At 33.5% G+C, this 17,777-nt stretch overlaps 4 protein-coding genes across 4 annotated transcripts; 2 read left to right on the top strand and 2 right to left on the bottom strand.

Annotated features, from left to right (window-relative positions):
- Positions 1-266: 266 nt before the first annotated feature.
- HELRODRAFT_171094 (hypothetical protein) lies at positions 267-3,075 on the bottom strand (the record flags this gene model as incomplete). Its single annotated transcript, XM_009017849.1, has 3 exons — positions 267-1,192; positions 1,306-2,587; positions 2,881-3,075. The coding sequence occupies 3 exons, from the start codon at positions 3,073-3,075 to the stop codon at positions 267-269; spliced, it is 2,403 nt and encodes an 800-aa protein (XP_009016097.1).
- Positions 3,076-3,510: 435 nt separating this feature from the next.
- On the top strand, positions 3,511-5,868 carry HELRODRAFT_111038 (hypothetical protein). Its single transcript, XM_009017850.1, has 2 exons — positions 3,511-3,607; positions 4,840-5,868. The coding sequence occupies exon 2, from the start codon at positions 4,861-4,863 to the stop codon at positions 5,671-5,673; it is 813 nt and encodes a 270-aa protein (XP_009016098.1). The 5' UTR covers positions 3,511-3,607; positions 4,840-4,860; the 3' UTR covers positions 5,674-5,868.
- Positions 5,869-6,428: 560 nt separating this feature from the next.
- On the bottom strand, positions 6,429-9,337 carry HELRODRAFT_171096 (hypothetical protein; the record flags this gene model as incomplete). Its single annotated transcript, XM_009017851.1, has 5 exons — positions 6,429-6,534; positions 6,710-6,855; positions 7,139-7,413; positions 8,522-8,569; positions 9,211-9,337. The coding sequence occupies 5 exons, from the start codon at positions 9,335-9,337 to the stop codon at positions 6,429-6,431; spliced, it is 702 nt and encodes a 233-aa protein (XP_009016099.1).
- Positions 9,338-11,420: 2,083 nt separating this feature from the next.
- Positions 11,421-15,093, top strand: HELRODRAFT_191296 (hypothetical protein; the record flags this gene model as incomplete). The annotated part of the gene is made up of 9 exons (XM_009017852.1): positions 11,421-11,535; positions 12,071-12,258; positions 12,347-12,490; positions 12,669-12,939; positions 13,334-13,475; positions 13,688-13,866; positions 13,940-14,044; positions 14,226-14,467; positions 14,702-15,093. The coding sequence occupies 9 exons, from the start codon at positions 11,421-11,423 to the stop codon at positions 14,831-14,833; spliced, it is 1,518 nt and encodes a 505-aa protein (XP_009016100.1). The 3' UTR covers positions 14,834-15,093.
- Between the last annotated feature and the right edge of the window lie 2,684 nt (positions 15,094-17,777).

The following is a 17,777-nucleotide window of genomic DNA, read 5'->3' on the forward strand; positions in this document are numbered from 1 at the left end:
TGAGAACTAATGCAAATTTACAATTCATGCAATTAATTAAGAGTATAAAAAGATCGACCAACGAATCAATTAATCAATCGATCGATTGAATGACTGACGAACGTGAAATGAGGTAATGAATCAAGCAGCAAGCTGCGAATCAATCAACCAACGAACCAACCAAGTCCAAGTGACTGGCCATGATAAGGTCATGTTAATAAGTTAATGAGCCATTACTCAATAAATACATGTCACAAACTGTTAAGTACTGTTTCAAGCAGGTGTTATTATGTCTTGTCATGCAATATTACGTTACTACTGACTGGATTTTCACTAACTTTTCCTAATTTGGATCTGGAACCTCTCTGCTGTCGCATTGACTTCCTCTCGCAGTCAAACTCCAGATCTTCGAGCTTCTGTGTGAGAGCCAGTTTCTGTTGAATTGCCATCTTGAGAAGTGAGTTCAACGTTTTCTTCTCCTCCTCGGCAGCTATCAACTGTCGACGCTGTTCTTCCAGTTGAGTGACGTACTCGTCGCATCTCTGGGCAAACATCCCTCGCACTGATTGGAAGTTGACAGCTTCCTCCTTCAACAACTTCAACTCACTCCTCAGCCTGTGCATGGTTTCTGTGACGATGACTTTCTCAGATTCGTATTTCTGTTTCAAAGTGGCAAGGGCAGTTTCGGCAGTCGCCTTGTTGGCCTTCAACACACTTCGTAGTGTGGCGATCTGTTCGCGTTTTGTCGCCAGCTGTGCCTTCAACTTCATGACTTGTTCCTGCAAATCCATCTGCTCTTCACCTCCCGATTCCCCTAATTCGGACTTCTTGCGCTCGTGCAGTTCGACGGATTTCTCAACAGCTCTGCTCAGATAGGCAATCTGGTCATTGATGGTGTCGACCAACTTGACACATGTCATGGGGTCATCCTTGTTTGCATTCACATCTCCCGATTCATCTTGATTTTCGTTCTCATTTCTGCTGGGAGTGACATTTGATTCTTTGTTGATAATATCATCAGAGACATCCTGTCTAATATCTGCAATGTCTTTGCTGTGTTCGACCTTGAAACCATTTTCAATATCTTTGGAGGAGGCCATTTTGGATTTCTTTCCTCTGACATGTTCCAGCATGAGGCGGTTCGGAGTTTCATGGATGGCCTCGCACACCAAGTAGTAGATGCCGGCTATATTTTTTGTGATGTTTGTCAGACCTAGAATTAAATTTTGAAGAGATATTAAATATGTCACAAAATTTTAGCTATTTTAGAATTTTATATTACAAAAAATAATATTAAGCAAACAGTAATGATAAGTGAAACAAAACCTTCTAAAGTTGAGCTATTAATAGACTGAGCATCATTAGCCAATTGTGTCATGACTTGAAGGTCATTTTGAAGATCGCCATTTTTATTATCAGACTTTGTTAAATTTTCTTGTAGCAGCTTAATTTCGTCTTTCAGCTGAGATTCTCTCTCTTTGAGTGAGTCAATCATGCGAGCGATGTGATCAGGAGTGTTGAGTTGGCTTTTGAGGTCGTTGATCTCATCAAGGGCCAGCCGGTACCTGAGGTCCTGCTGTTGCTGTCGTCTTCTTAGCACCTCCACATCCATCTCTAGGTCATCCTGTCCATCAACCACATCCACTAACTCATTAAAGATCGATGTTTGCTTCAGTTCCAACAGCTGGTTTTTCAACTTTTCAATCTTTTCATTTTTGTTGCAGATCTCAGATCTGAGTGTTTCAATTTCTTGACTAGATGTTTCAACTAATGCTTCTAATTTTGACTTTTCTTCTTTTAATTCATCCACCAAATTTTCTAATTTTCGGACTTCGGTGATGTGTATTTCAGAGAACAGATCGCCCACAATGCTTTGCGACATGGCATTGTTACTATCTTCTTCTTCCTCACCGTCAACTGTCTTTTTAGGAGAGAAATCTGGTGCATCAACTTGAGGCCTTAGATCTGGACTCTCACTGTAACCAGACTCAATGTCTCGAGCACTGAAATTCAGTCCAGAGAACATTTGTAGATTGAATACTGATTCGGAGGCAATACGTTGGTCGAGTTCTTTCTTCAGAGAATGTTTTTGTTCTCGCTCGATCTGCAGAAGTTGTAATGCTTCTTCTAGATTCTTTTCTGTCATTCGTTTCAGTTTGTCAAGTTCACTTAACTCTGCAGCTGCTTCTTCGGCTTCCTCTAGCAGTCGTTTATTTTCATGTTTCATGGCTTCATAGAACACTTGGGATTGTTTCAATTGAGCAATCTGCTTCTGTAAGGTGATATTCTCTTCTTCAAGTTCTGAATAATCACTCAGATTTCTGGCCTCCCTGAATTTCAACTCCTTCAAATCTTTCTTCATTTGTTGATTCTGAACCTCAATTTGGTCATAAAAATGTTTTAACTCAAGGGAACCTTTTGATATTTTGTCATTTTCTGATTTCAGTTGACCAATCAGGCCTTTGCCATTTTTAATTTCACTTTCTAAATCACTGATCGTGCGGAGAAGTTCAGCTTCTCTGGTGGCTGATTCCTGCAGGAGACTTTCCTCTTGGTTGATACCTATATCACTGATTCGTTTGCTGCTTAGTTGTACCTGGTTGAGACTCTGGTGAATAAATAAAAAACATCAATTTTTACTGCTTCATTTTTAGCAGCCAAAATTAATTTAGATTTAGACATTTGCAATGTATAAGTTTGTTGGCAAACTCAACAGTAAATTATCAATATTAAAATCCCATTGTTTTATAATTTTATATGACCAAACCATAATTAAACAACTGAATAATTTATAATTAATATTATGTGTTTCATTAATAAGAATTACAATTAATATTTAAGAATAAAATTTTAAAATCAATTTATTATTTTATGAAAAAAGATTCTCCAAACTAAACAAACCTGTTTGACACATTCCAGCTCATGTTTCATCAAGTCATATTGAGTTTCCAAGTCAACGTACTTTTGTTGCAGGAGATCTTTTTGCGCCAACACCTCCAGGCCATATTCGGCTGCCTGGTTCCTCTCCTGGCAGGCCTTCTCCAACTCTTGCTTCAGACGGAAAAAATCTTTATGGATGTCTATTGGCTCAGTCATAACTAATTAATGAAATTCAATTTCGCATAATTTAAAAAATGTAAAAATACGTAAAAGACTTTACGATAAAAAAATTTAACACCGTAAAAAATGAAATAATGATAGGATAAAAGGACAGGACCGATCACTCATCCGCCATTACGGATTGATATACACGGAGCATAGAACAGACAGACAGACTAAATAAATAGAAACATAAAATAACAGATGTTAGGAGTGGCCCCTGTAAAAAAAATTCATTTCTCTCATACAGACGCACATGCACACAAACTTACACATGTGTTAAGTTAACAGGAGCCCTGATTGATATACTATCATACAACGTATAATGGTGATATCAATTTTGTTCACTTCATAATTATAGTTTGTGGCAGAGGTTCTGTGTGTGTGTGTGTGTGTGTGTGTATGTTTAAATGGTGATAATTGATAGTACGGATTAATTTTATATTATTTGTATTGGGCAAATAAATTGCACACGCTAACGCACACGGTCTTCGATCGATATCTCGAATGAATCATAAAATGAAACGTGGTTGGTTTAGTAAATTATCAATTCTCTACACTCAAATAATAGTGACTAACAAACACTGTCTAACAGTAACTTGTAACACTGATTTGATTAACATTAAATATGTCTAAAAAGTAAAAATATATATACATATTGGGAAATATGTTTTTATGGGCTGACCGTTAGGCGTAAAAAGCTATGGATGGGGCATGTCAAATATAAGATGTTTAGTTAAAAGAATTTATTTAGCAGCCAGTAGGGGTCAAAAAATTGTGACAAGTGGTTGGGAGGGGTAAATTGTAAGTGTTTCTTTGTGGTGTCGTCCACCTCTTTCATGAATATTTAAGTTTTTTTTAATGTAAAGTATGTATAAACAATCAATGTATAAATTGTGTATACATACCATAGAACAGTGTCGCTGTTGTGTGTGTTAGGTTAGTAGTTAACCTCTTAATGTGTGTTAGCGTGTGAATGTCTTTTCTAAAATTATAAGTTATATATTAATATTAATCACCAAATCATGTGTAAGCTTCAACTGATCTGAAATCAGTTCAATCACATCGGAAGCAATTTTTTTGTTAAAATTTTAAAATTTATGTTATGTGAATGTATTTGTTTATAGGTGTATGTGTGTTTTTGTGTCTTTCACACTATGACAATACTGCTGACTATACTGTGATTATGATTAGTGTTATTAAATTATAGTTTCTTTAAAAATAATTTTTTGAAACAAACTTCAAACAAAAATTATTTAAATTTTGCACAGAGACTTACAGTTAAACAGTTGTAAATTAACATTTGTAAATAAAAATATGTAGTTTTAAATTCATTTCAAACTCATTTTAAATTAATTTTATAAAAAAATTAAAATCATCATCATCCTGTTAAGAACAAGACTAACAACTTTGCAGTAGAATAAAAATACTTGAAATTGTAAAATTATTTTTCAAAACAGGTGGTAGTCATTGGTTTTGTGATAAACTTATTTAATTAGGGTAATAAATGAATCGGTAACCATTTGTGGAGGGAAAGGGGGGGGCGGCAAAAAAAGATGAACAAGAGTTATACCCCTCATGGACAGCCCTTTGTGACCTTTTTTCTGCTTGTAAAGTGTTTTTCTATATATAAACTTGTTTGTTAAATTTTAGCTAACAAGCTATTTCACAATGACCATGATAGTTTTTTTTAGCAATTTCAAAAATCATCCATCATTATTGTTATTTAAACAGTCTAACTTTGTTTACATCATTTTGCAGTTATAATCAGTTGAGAAAACGATGGCTGATGATGAGAATCAGATGGATCTGGAGGAGCAAGTCACCAGGTTGAAGGAAGAGCTAGCCACACAACATGAATTGATAGAAACGTTTAAGACCGACCACGCTGCTGACCTTGCTACTTTGAAACAAAAATTTGAATCTGATACAGCCATTGTCGCAGAAACCATGCACGAACTGTGCAGTGAGCTGAAACTACTGAAGAAGGATTCTGACAACGTCCTATTGGTTCGAGACAGATGCGACGAGTACATCATTCGACTGGAGGAACAACATCTGCAATTGGTAGATTCAGAGGAGGAAACAAAATTAAGAAGTCCTGGTAGTAGAGAGGAGACGGATCTGCAGGAACAAATCACCAAGTTGAAAGCACGGCTAGCCACAAAACGTGAACGGATTGCCACACTGACGAGTTTATTAAAAGCCAACAAGACAACTGCTAAAACTTCTCTTTCTACTTTGAAACAGAAATACGAATCTGAGAAAGTCATCGTCACAGAAACCATGCACAGGCTGAGGAGTGAGTTGAAGTTGTTGAAGGAGGAAGCTGTCAACTTCCAATCAGTGCGAGGGATGTTTGCCCAGAGATGCGATGAGTACGTCACTCAACTGGAAGAACAGCGTCGACAGTTGATAGCTGCCGAGGAGGAGAAAAAAATTTTGAGTGGACTTTTGGAGCAGGCCATCCAACGGAAACTGGTTCTCGAACAGAAACTCGAAGACCTGCAGTTTGACTGCAGAAAAAAAACAAAACCGTTTATGATATGCATATTGTTATTTGTTATTTATATTATTTACAATTATTACGTCTGAATGTTTTTTATGTTATATTTTCAACGACAGCGACAAATATTATATAGATCTTTTGACATTTATGTTATTAAGTTTTATGTAATCAACAAACTACTGGTTGAAAGTTTTTGAGAAGCGCCTCTTCTGTAGGTATTGAGAAGGGCTTAGTCTTTTCTTGAAAATTAAAATGTGTCTAACATTTTTTACAGTTAAAACGAATCTTTATTCGTGTGCTATGTGATCTAATGGTAAATTTCATTCATGTTAATGTCGGGCTCCATTGTAGATCATGTCCGTGAAATCAAAATGTCACATGTGTTTTTAATCTGTTTTATTTTTTCGATGATCGTTTGTCATCTGTTAACGTGCACGTCATAACAATTCCGATTTTAAAACTACCGACAAATGAATTTTGAATTGAATTAACCCTAACTGCATTTTTTTCTAAACTTCGAATTTACTTTAACTGGTTATTTTATATCCTAACTTAAATCGTAAAAAATGTTTTTTGTTCTGTTAATAAAATCAGAAAAATAAACTTCCCATAAAAAGTTCGTTATAGTTTTAAATAACTTAATAGAAATTTGTAAAGTAGAAGAGTAAAATGAAGTTAATTGTCCTCAAATTATGAAATTTTAGTTTGCTAGCGTTATCGTCTTTACTAGTAATGCATCCAATACGAAATGTAATGGATTCACTGTCCCACGAGGTACAGAGGTAATTCTCAACATCCGTTCTTTTACTATTCTGTGGTTTATTGGCAACCTTGGTATTTATCACTTACTCTGCATTTTTAGGGTTAAGCAGTTCCATTTAAATGAATAAATGCCAGAACCCGAAAGATGTAAAATAAGAAGTGTTAACATATCTAGGTTGCTACTCCTTCGTTCGTTGTAACGTATCATTAAGTTGGTAGTGTCGTTCTGGTTATGAATATAAAAGATAAATATGATAAAAATTTCCTAATTAAATGTGCACATTTACATGCAAATATTACATAAATTAATAAACGAGTAAATCTGTTGAAATAATTGAAAGATGATTGACAAGACATTACCCGTTAATCATTTGAATGTGGTCGGAGCAGATATCGATTCTAACGAGGTCCATTGTCATGTTCAGTGTTGAGTTGATGGGATTGAGATTGATTCTAATGTATTTAACTTCATAGCTTCCATCCTTAATGTACTGCACTGGTTCGCTCTGTTTAAAACGTTTTGGTTCATTTATTTATTATTCAATCAATCAATCAATAATTCATTCATTCATTCTAAAAAAAATGAAAGGTTTTATAACGCTAGTTAAAAACTTTTAGTGTGTTTGTTTTTTGAAACATAACTAATTTGAAATACGGTTAGATAAATTTCTAAGTTTTAAGTTTCGTAGATTCTTTTCAGCTATATCAAAGATCTAACTTTCAAACATTCTAAATACTACTTAAAATGATCTTAAAAAAACATTTGATAGCTCAATTTCCACGGCAAACCTTGTTATAGCGAGGTACTTTAAACACCAATGAAGAGACGTTGGGCGCGTTTCCCAGGTAGAAATTGACAGAATCAACATTCTCAAGTGCCATGAACACGTTAACCAGCTGGAAAGTGAAGGAGCTGTTGTAGAAGTCAACGTAGGCGAGACGGATTGGTGGGATGGTGTAAGGACTTCCATGCATCAGCTGGAGGTTTGAGAAAACGTTGAAGAGATGGGTTGCCTCGAAGAAAGGGCAGGTCGCTATGTAGGGATTTGGGTGGGGTTGAAAGGCTATAATATTATATTTTATTTACATTATAATACATATTTTATTATTATATCATATTATTACTTGTTTATTTTATTTTATATTTTTATTATAGAATAATTATTTGATTTGCTTGGAAGTGTATTTGTTCGAATGGTCGGATCAATTTAGAGACTTGTATCAACAAGAGCGTTGTCGTCTTTTTCGATTTGATCAAACATGTTTTAACACTATTACATTACATTTACATTTTAATAATAATAAAAATAATAATGATGATGATGATAATAATAATAATAATATTAATAATAATAAAGATGATGATAATAATAATAATCTTAATAATATTGATAATTGAGTGTGCATTCGTATGCTTCAAATTAAAAAAATTAATTCTAAAGTTCGATCTATTTTTCTGGAAACAGATAAAAGTAGATCACGGTCTTTTTTGCTTATTATGGAAAATGTTCTGCAAGAAACGTCAATGATTTTCCCGTTATAGAAACATTTTTTAGTGAAATTTGACATGTGGTTACTCTACTCGCGTGTCGAACTGCAACAGTTCGAAATCCAAATTTTTATTACGCTAAATTTAACACCATCCTTAACAAAAATATCTATTGTTGGAACCTCAGCACCAAAATTTTGAAATAAAAAGTTTCACAACTCGATTATTTCGTTCATGCCAGGTTGTCATATTTTTTTAGGTGTTTTGCATTACGTTACGGATGTGGTTTTTGAGAAGAATTATGAAAATTAGTTGGACATCCCATACTTCGAATGAGGATGTATTAAATCAGTCCGGTTTAAAAAAAAAGGGGAAATTACTACAGACGGGGGCGGTTGAAGTTTTTTGGTCACACCATATGGAAGGAAACAATGGATAATGTAACAACTATTGGAAAGATTGCTGGGAAAAGAGAACGCGGTCAACAACGAATAACGTTCGTGAAGTCCTTGTGTAATTTATTAAATATGACCACATTTCAACTCTTACAAAGTGTTAAAGATCGGGTTTTGTGGAGGTCGATGGTCGCCAATGTCCTGAAAGGATATGGAACGAGAAAGAACAGGAGTGTGTGGAATATGGAAAGGACTGTAATTGTTTACGACAGTTTTAGTGAGACCAACTTTTTAAGGAGAACAAGCTTGGGTCGTCTTCGTCCCTTGTTTCTGTTGCTGTTGAGGATGGGGACAAGAATGTAAATGATGGTGTCGTAGAAAATGACGACGACGACGATGATGATGTTTCTAACGAGGTTGATGATAATGAATAAGAATCTAATTTTGCTGCTTCTGATATTGATGGTGAAGGTGATGTTGATAAAGATAATGATGATGGTGATGATGAAGAAATGATTGTTGATGATGGACTGGATGATGGTGGTAATGAGGTTGTTGATGATGATGTAGACAATGATGAAGAGTTTGAACAGTCCACAGCTGACGATGACGACGATGATGATAAGTTTGACGACGAATTTGATGTTAATGATGATAACGATGAGTTGGAGGATGCTGATGTTAAATCTGACGTCTGCTCATTTGTTTTAGAGCTCATGTTTCTGGAAACTGCATTTGAAAATGATTTGAGAGTTAAATTAAATTTGAAAAAAAAATTTATAAATTGTTTAAAATATTTTTTAACTTATTAAAATAATTCAACCTAATGATAGCCAAACTTTACTGGCAAAAATTTAAACATAAATAGAAAACCAACCAATTCGTAATTACAAATTTTTTTAAAGAAAAATTTCATCAAATTTTTTCATAAATTCGTCATTAATCAAATGAATATTCTGAAAAACTATAAAACAGACCTGCAGTAACAAGAGTTATAATGACAACCGTAAAACCTAAAGCTGGTGCTACACTGGTTAACATGGCCTTACAGAACCATTTTGTGCTAGCTAACATGCTAGCATCTTTTGGTTTTCCAATTTGCATAATTTCTAATAGTTATATTATTTTATAAAATTGACTTATAATTTTTTAAAAATTATTTTAAATAATGTTAGATCGTTGGGTAATTGATCTATTAATTAATTTTTATTATTCAATTTAATTTAATAATTGATTTATAGGATAATTTTTAATGAATTATATTTCGATAGAATTAAAAATTTCTTTATAAAAACTTCGTTTATTAATACACAGGTTAAGAAAAATTTGAAGCATCCATCATTATAAATGACTTTAAAGTCATTATTATTATTAATATTTTTTATTATTATTATTATTATTATTAATGTCGCTTTGCTTATAATCATAAAAAATAACAATTAGTAGTAGTAGTAGTAATAGTAGTTGTTGTTGTAGTAGTAGTGATCAGTGTTGTATAGTAATCGGATTACAAGTAATCCGATTACGTAATCGATTACATTTTTTTGAATCTGTAATCTGTAATCGCATCATTTATAAAAGTAATTTGTAATCTGTAATCAAATTACATTTTTTGTGTAATCTGTAATCTAAACAGGTGTCACGATTACTTTATTTTAGATTACTTTAACGACAACAATACCTAAGATTTTTAAAATTTAAAGTTAAAAAACTAAAAAATGACTTATTCCAAAAGAAATAGTTTATCCATTGACGACGTATGCTTTTTAGTTAGACCGCTAAAAAGTTGGTCTGCTCAAAAGCGTTATGAAGCAGGATAATCAAAGTCGCTTTTGGTTCAAACTTGTTTGAAATTTCATGAAATTTTAAAAAAATGCAATTTTTAAATTATTTTATGAATAATTACAATTTAATAATTCAATAATTCATAAAACTATGTGGCATTCATTAAATAAAATTCTTATGATGTAATCTGTAATTTTAAAAAGTTTGATGATGTAATCTGTAATCTGTAATCGGACACATCATTGCAAAGTAATCTGTAATTTGTAATCTCAAGCTAATTTTAAAAGTAATTTGTAATTTGTAATCAGATTACTTTCCAAAAGTAATCTATACAACACTGGTAGTGATATTAGTAGTAGTAGTAGAAGTAGTAGTAGTAGTAGTAGTAGTAGTAGAAGTAACAGTAGTAGTAGTAACAGTAGTAGTAGTAAAAAATAATAAGAAAGAGAAAAATAACAATAAAAATAACGTTACAACTGTTTAATCAATGAAATGTTAATTAGTTTTATATTTTATTAGCATTAGGTTGTTTTCAGAAGTAATTTATTAAGAGCCTTAATTTGTTGGCGTCGTTGTAGCAGTTAATTTTAAAATATTGCCAACAGATGGCAGGGTAGTTTTAATTTGGAAAATATAAATCATTTTATTAAGAACATATTTCATATATTTCTTTAATTATTATTCGCCAACAACATGAGAACAATGAATTTTTTTCACTTTATCGGGCTAATTAACTGTTAAAAACAGACATGTATTACACTACGCACGCACACACACACACACACACACACACACAAACACAAACTTTGGATACAAATTTTGCCAGAAATCACCATTCTGAAGAGACCACAAAAATTTTAAATCAATATATATTTACATAAATGTTTTGTTAACTTTGAACCTTTTAATTCTATCAATAATATTCATCGGTAGGGAATTGGTAAGAAGTTAAGCCCATGGAATCATATAATTCATGGTTAAGCCAAAGCAGTTACACTTCTAATTTAAGATGAAACTCAAAAAAGCCTATATCTTGATTGAAGATATATGCACAAAAGTATAAACCTGATTAAAAACTTCAACAGTTCAATTGAAATCATAAGTTTTATTATTTAAGTTAAGGAGCTGTCTATAACGACGTCACGTTTTTTTACGTTTTTCGACTCGCTTTCTCTACCTGTTACAATTTACAAACCTTCTCATAAAAATTATGTGACAATTTTTAATTCTCTGTTTTGAAAATTATTCGTAACACTTGAAAAACATATTTGAATAACTTCCATGGTAATACCTATTAATATTTTTTGGTTATGTAGCGCTTGTAACTGCGATTAACTTTTAAAATTTCTATGGTTTTGTTTTCTACAGGTTTTAACAAAAATCGCTTCAAAAATTGCGAAAAATGAAAGGGAAAGGAGAAAAAAGTGGGAAATCCTCGTCGAATTTGTCAAATAGTGATGAATCGTTTCCCACTGTCAGGCCGATTGATTCCAAACTTTGCAATAAAATCCTAAATGGTCTGGGTCTTGATGATGCTTTTTTAAAATTTATTAATAAATTTAATTTAATAATTTTAAAATTTAATAATTATTATAATTGTTATTGACATTTTTCCCATTTAACTGTTATTAAGCATTTTTTGTTTTAAGTTTTTGTCTCTTAAAGTTAATTTAATTTATTTTTTTGATAAATAAAGGTAGGTTTTGTTTATGAATTTGTGACACAAGTTAAAAATTAAAATTTATGGTGGTTAGCCACTCTAATCTAAAATTAAACTTAAATTAGAAGTAATAATATAATATAATAAAAAATAATTATAGTAATTATTAATATAAAATTATAAGAACTACCTCAATGGTTTTATTGGCTGTTTTTTAATCTGAACTATATCATAATATATAATTCTAGTCTAGACTTTATATTATTATTTTTATGTAAATATATCAAGCAATCATGGCAACACTTTTACTTGATTACAACCCCATTACAGATTACGCATTATTGTTTAAATTATTTAATCATTTAATTAAATTATTTAAAAAACCATTCAAGTTGTCAACGGCAGCGACCACAACGACTTACAATATGGCGACATTGACTCTATTTACATTGATTTGGAGCTGTTACTGTCGGCCATTTCCAAGCAGGCCAAACTGCTGAATGGGGAGATACAGATGCTTAATTCCTGGCAAGAGAAGGGCAAGGTTGGATTGAGTCCAGCGGCCAGTAGCGGCAACCAGGTGAGTTATTATTATTATCATTTTTTAATTATATCTATTTTGTCAATTTATTATTTCAATTTATTTTTTTCCATTCTCCCGTCCAAAGCCTGACTGCTCGCCGGCGCCATCTACTTCTCAGAAGAGACACAGCAAGGGTAAACTGGGGGATGAACGCCCCGTGAAAAGGATGAGGACGGACTCGGGTAGGGCCACCTACGCCCAGCCTGTTTCTTACAAAGGGAAGGGAAAGGTTTGGAGTGAAATATAAATTTGTCTTTACAATTTTATAAATTTTTGTTCCTTGTTACTATTATTGTTGTTGTTATCATTATTGTAGTTATTATTATTATTGTCTTGAAGAGTTTATCTGTTTTAATAGTTATGAAACAACAAGTTATATTTTTTTAACATTTTTTTCAAATCTTCAGAACCAGCAGCAATCGGAGAGCTATGATACGACCAAATCCTCGACTCAGCAACAACAACAGCAGATAAAGATCCCGAAAAACATAACGCCCCTTCGATTCTGGGCCATGGTCGAGCCCTACTGCACCGACGTCACCAAGGAGGATATAAAATTTCTAGAGGAGCAGATAAAATTATGTGAGGACATCGATGAGTACATGCGCGTCCCTGCTCTAGGCCGACACTACACCGAGAAGTGGAAGGAAGAAGATGAGTTGATTGAAAGAAGAGAAGGTTGGTTGATTGGTTGGTTGGTTGGTTGGTTGGTTGATTGATTGGTTGGTTGTTTGGTTGGTTGGTTGATTGATTGGTTAGTCAATCGATTCACTGATTTGTTGATTGATTGGTTGGTTGATTGATTCACTGATTGGTTGATTGATTGGTTGATTGATTCACTGATTGGTTGATTGATTGAGTAATTGGTTTGCTGCCGGTTTGGTTATTTTTATAGTTGTTTGGTTGAGGGTTTGGTCATTTTTTCATGCATTAACTTGTTGTTCTATTAAATAAATTAATTTTTCTCATCATTTTACGTTAATATAAATAATTACTTTCTGATATTATTATTACAATAAATTGTTAAACTAAATTATGGAAATATAAAACATTTAATTATTTTTAAATCAAGTCGAGAAGATGAACAACAAGAGGAAAAGTTCTTCCTCCTCATCATCACAACAACCACCATCACAACCACCACCGCCACCATCATCATCCAACAAAAATGATGACGATGGCTCCATGATAAAAAGGGATTTCGAAACAAAAAGGTAAGTAAGATGATCACTAATTCTCACTAAACTACCATTTAAACTTTTTTTATTTTTAGCAGTTTTTTCAAATTATAACAATAACAACTGCAGATGAATTGACTTATGATTCAAATTGTTTGCCATATGTTCATGCCAATTTATTTATTTATTAATAATATAATATAATATTTATGTATGAATAATATAATTAATTTTTACACATGCGGGAGTGAGAGTAGTTCGATATACGGTCCGCTGACGCAACGATTGGTTCAAGCTCTTGTCGAGGAGAACATCATTATCAGTAACGATGACATCATCAGTGACGACGATGACGATGATGCCACCAACAATAACAATGATGATGATGACGATGATGCTGATGGTGACGTCATGATTTCGGATGCCGGTTGATTTGTTGTTTTTTCTGGTCACTTCATATTTACCATCATCACCGTCATCATTGCAATAAATTCATTCAGACGCCATTGAAGCGGCCACAGTACCGTCGGCCACACTCGCCAGGCAGCTGAATGTGGAAGCTGACGCTTTGGAGGATAGGATCAAGAGGGAGCTAGAAGCACTTGGTTGGTTGGTTGGTTGGTTGGTTAGGTAGCTAATTGATCGGTCGAGCGAATGATTGAATGATTGGTTGAACGTCTAATTGGTTGGTTGGATGGTCCTTGATTGGTTAGCTGGTTAGTTGATTGGTTGGTTGGTTGGTCTATTAAAGAGGAGAACGATAAGAATGATAAATGCGTTGGACAGGCATCCTAGACCCGAATGAAGACGACGAAAACGCCAGCCAATCAAAATGCGGGGAGGACGACAACGGTGACGACGACGATGACAACGATGACGAGATTTTGAGTGAGATAAGGAAGAAGCAGAGAGAGTTGAAGAGTTTGTCGCAGCAAAATGTTGCAGTGTTGAAAAATTTGTTGAACCTGGCCACGAAGGAGCTGGAGAAGCAGGAGATCAAAAAGAAGATTAGCTCCATAGACGCCGAGGTACCTTTTTATTATTATCATTTTTTTATTATTGTTTTTATTATTATTTTATTAGTAGTATTATTATAATTATTACTATTACTATTGCTATTTTGTGATTGTTGTTGTTGTTTTATATAAAGTAAATAGGACTAACAAAATATGATATTTTACGTGTAAGTTTAATAAATAGAAAGAGAATAAAATATTATTTTAATATTCATAGAGCAAAATTTAACTCTATCTCGTCGCCAGGTGGTAGAGTGCTACAAGAAGCTGCAGCAGTGCAAAGCCAAAAGGAAGCCACCGAATAGGAAGGATAGAGATAATTTCTTCAAATTATTGCAAGATAGGAAGGAGCTTTTGAAAGCACTGCACGCTAATTAGCATAATTTATTCATTTTTATGCTAATTCGTTTACCATTGTTTATACCGGATTGTATTGTTATTGCTTTTTGTATACTTGTTTGTCAATTAGTTGATTGTGTTAATTAGTTGTGTCAGTTAATTAGCCAGTTGTTTTAATTTTATTGTTAATAGTCAAAACTTGTAGCTTTTATGTTATTTTTTGCAATTTTTTATTTTGTATTGTTTCGCGAGAGAGGAAATGATGTATAATTATAAATGAAATTGTAATTCGGGTTCAATTAGTCGTCCAATTATGGAAAGTTTCGTGTTTTCAATGGCGCTTTTCAATTTTTTTACGCATGCACGCGCAAAGAAAACATTTTAGCGTTCAAGTCGTGAGTTTCGTTGCGTTCGCGTTCGCGTTCGTACTCCACAACCAAAGAATTTGGTATAGGAATTGAAATATAGGACATCACGTTGGCCAAAAGTGTTTAGATGATTGTGATTATCCAGGCTTCCTGAGGTTACCCGCACAAACTGTTAATATAACAAATGTGTTTCAGTGAATAGCATACGACACGATTGGGATGTTAGCAGGATATCCTTATCTTGAAGTTCCATGCGTGACGTCATTTCTGCTCGCTTCCGGCAAAATTCCGTGTGGAGTGTAAAATCCCATGTTTTATGTTTAATGAATAACTAGGATATGTGAACAGACTGAGGCACTATCTGGTCCCCATCGCCATCCTCATTATTTATATCAATTGGTAACATCCAACTAGGTTATAGTTAATCGCTTGAATGAATTAGAATAATTAATAAATTATTGTTTCAATTCTCTAGCTATCTATTATTATTATTTTATTATTTTTATTATCATTATTTATGTTGTTGTTATAGTTTGTATTGTACTCTTCACATATTATTGTTACCGTTCGGCTAGGCAGTCAATAGGATTGCGATGTCTCTAGCGTTACTGTTGAAAATAAGTACTATGTAAATGCTCTAAATACTTAGCGACTCTGGTCTTGAAATGTTTGTTATTTGCACTGACGGGGTTCGAATACTTACGGCACCGAACCCAATGGCATCATTTGTCTTGTGTGTCATGTATGGTAATAAGCACTGTATCATGTATGTATCGCAAGATGTATCATGTATGTATCACAAGATGTATCATGTATGTGTCGCAAGATGTTCACTTATGTATCGCAAGATGTATCATGTATGTATCACAAGATGTATCATGTATTTATCTCACAGGATGTATCATGCATGTATCACAAGATGTATCATGTATGTGTCACAAAATGTATCATGTATGTATCACAAGATGATTCATGTATGTATCGCAAGATGTATCACAAGATGTATCATGTATGTATCACAAGATGTATCATGTATGTATCACAAGATGTATCATGTATGTATCACAAGATGTATCATGTATGTGTCGCAAGATGTTCACTTATGTATCGCAAGATGTATCATGTATGTATCGCAAGATGTATCATGTATGTATCGCAAGATGTATCATGTATGTGTCACAAGATGTATCATGTATGTATCGCAAGATGTATCAGGTAGTGTGCCCCGTGTGGTGTCGACGTAACGTACAAATGTGCCACTAAATGAAGAACAATGCTTTAGTGATTTTGTATTTGTATTTGTATTAGTCTCATAAAGAACTACGTAATAAAAAACTTTTATTCAGATTTATTGCTACTGCTACTGTTTGTGCGTGTATGTGCGCGTGAAAATGTGTGTGTGTGTGAGTGTGTGTGTGTGTGTAGAATTCCTATGGATTTGTAGTCTTGTTTACAATAGTGAGAAAAATGAATGACTCAAATGTAAATTACGCTTTCAAATTTGTCAACCATGCTATGTATGTATTAGGTATGTATGTATGTTTGCACATGTTTGCGTGTGTATGTGTGTCTGTGTGTGTGCGTGCCTAAATTAGCACGTAATGTAATAAATGAAATGAATATTTGTATGATGGTCTGCTGACGGATGAGTAATATTTAACGTTTATTAATATTCCTTGGTCACGATCACAAACACCAACATGAGATTAATTTCGATTGAACTCTTTCAGTATCGACCGCTACAGAACCAGTTAACTGTCGCTAGGAACGCTGCTGATGCTGCTTTCGATGTGGTTGGTGGTATGTGATGATGACCAAGAAACTAATTGCTCTCAATTACGTTAATTTATCTACCTCTGCGTAAGTATTTGCCGCCATGGTAACTCAATTACTTAATTAATTAAAGTTAATAGTTATTATTTCTTGTGATATTTTTTGCACGTGTATGTTTGTGTGTGTGTGTGTGTGTTAGTGTACGTGTGTTTTTATATGAAGAGCGGCTGTTTCTATGTTTTCTAATGATTCACCAATTAATGTCAAATTGTTTAAAAACATTTTTTATAACTTTCAAATATTTTTGTAAACGGCCAACTGATCGATCCACAGTTTCCTGTAGAAGTAGAACCATCTGCACAAAGCTCTTCTTTGGCATTTGGCATATATTAACTATTTTGGGTAATATACCAACCCATCGGCCCATGCAACCAACTAATTTTTAACTACCGCGTTTTCCTGCAACCAACCTGGTCGCAAACAATCGAGCAAGACATGAAAGCTCTAAATTTAAATGAAATGGATACAACTGATCGTCTAATTTGGCGCAAAAAGTTGATGGCAAAGAAAACAGCGTTCTACCTCGGGAAACCGGGTCTCTGGACGCAAAACGAAGATCAGATCAACTAGTTCATTTCGAGGTTGTCCCGATGACTTTATGAACCTTGAATGATCCATCAACAATAAATGTTGGAGGACAGAGGTAGACACAAAATACATACATACACGATATGTAATTAGAATGTAAAGTAATTTATGTAACATACATGTAACATTTGTTACATAAACTATTTTATATTTTAATTATATATCTTGTATATATGTATTTTGTGTGGTGTGTG

Source organism: Helobdella robusta (assembly GCF_000326865.2).
Source record: "Helobdella robusta unplaced genomic scaffold HELROscaffold_20, whole genome shotgun sequence".
NCBI lineage: Eukaryota > Metazoa > Annelida > Clitellata > Rhynchobdellida > Glossiphoniidae > Helobdella > Helobdella robusta.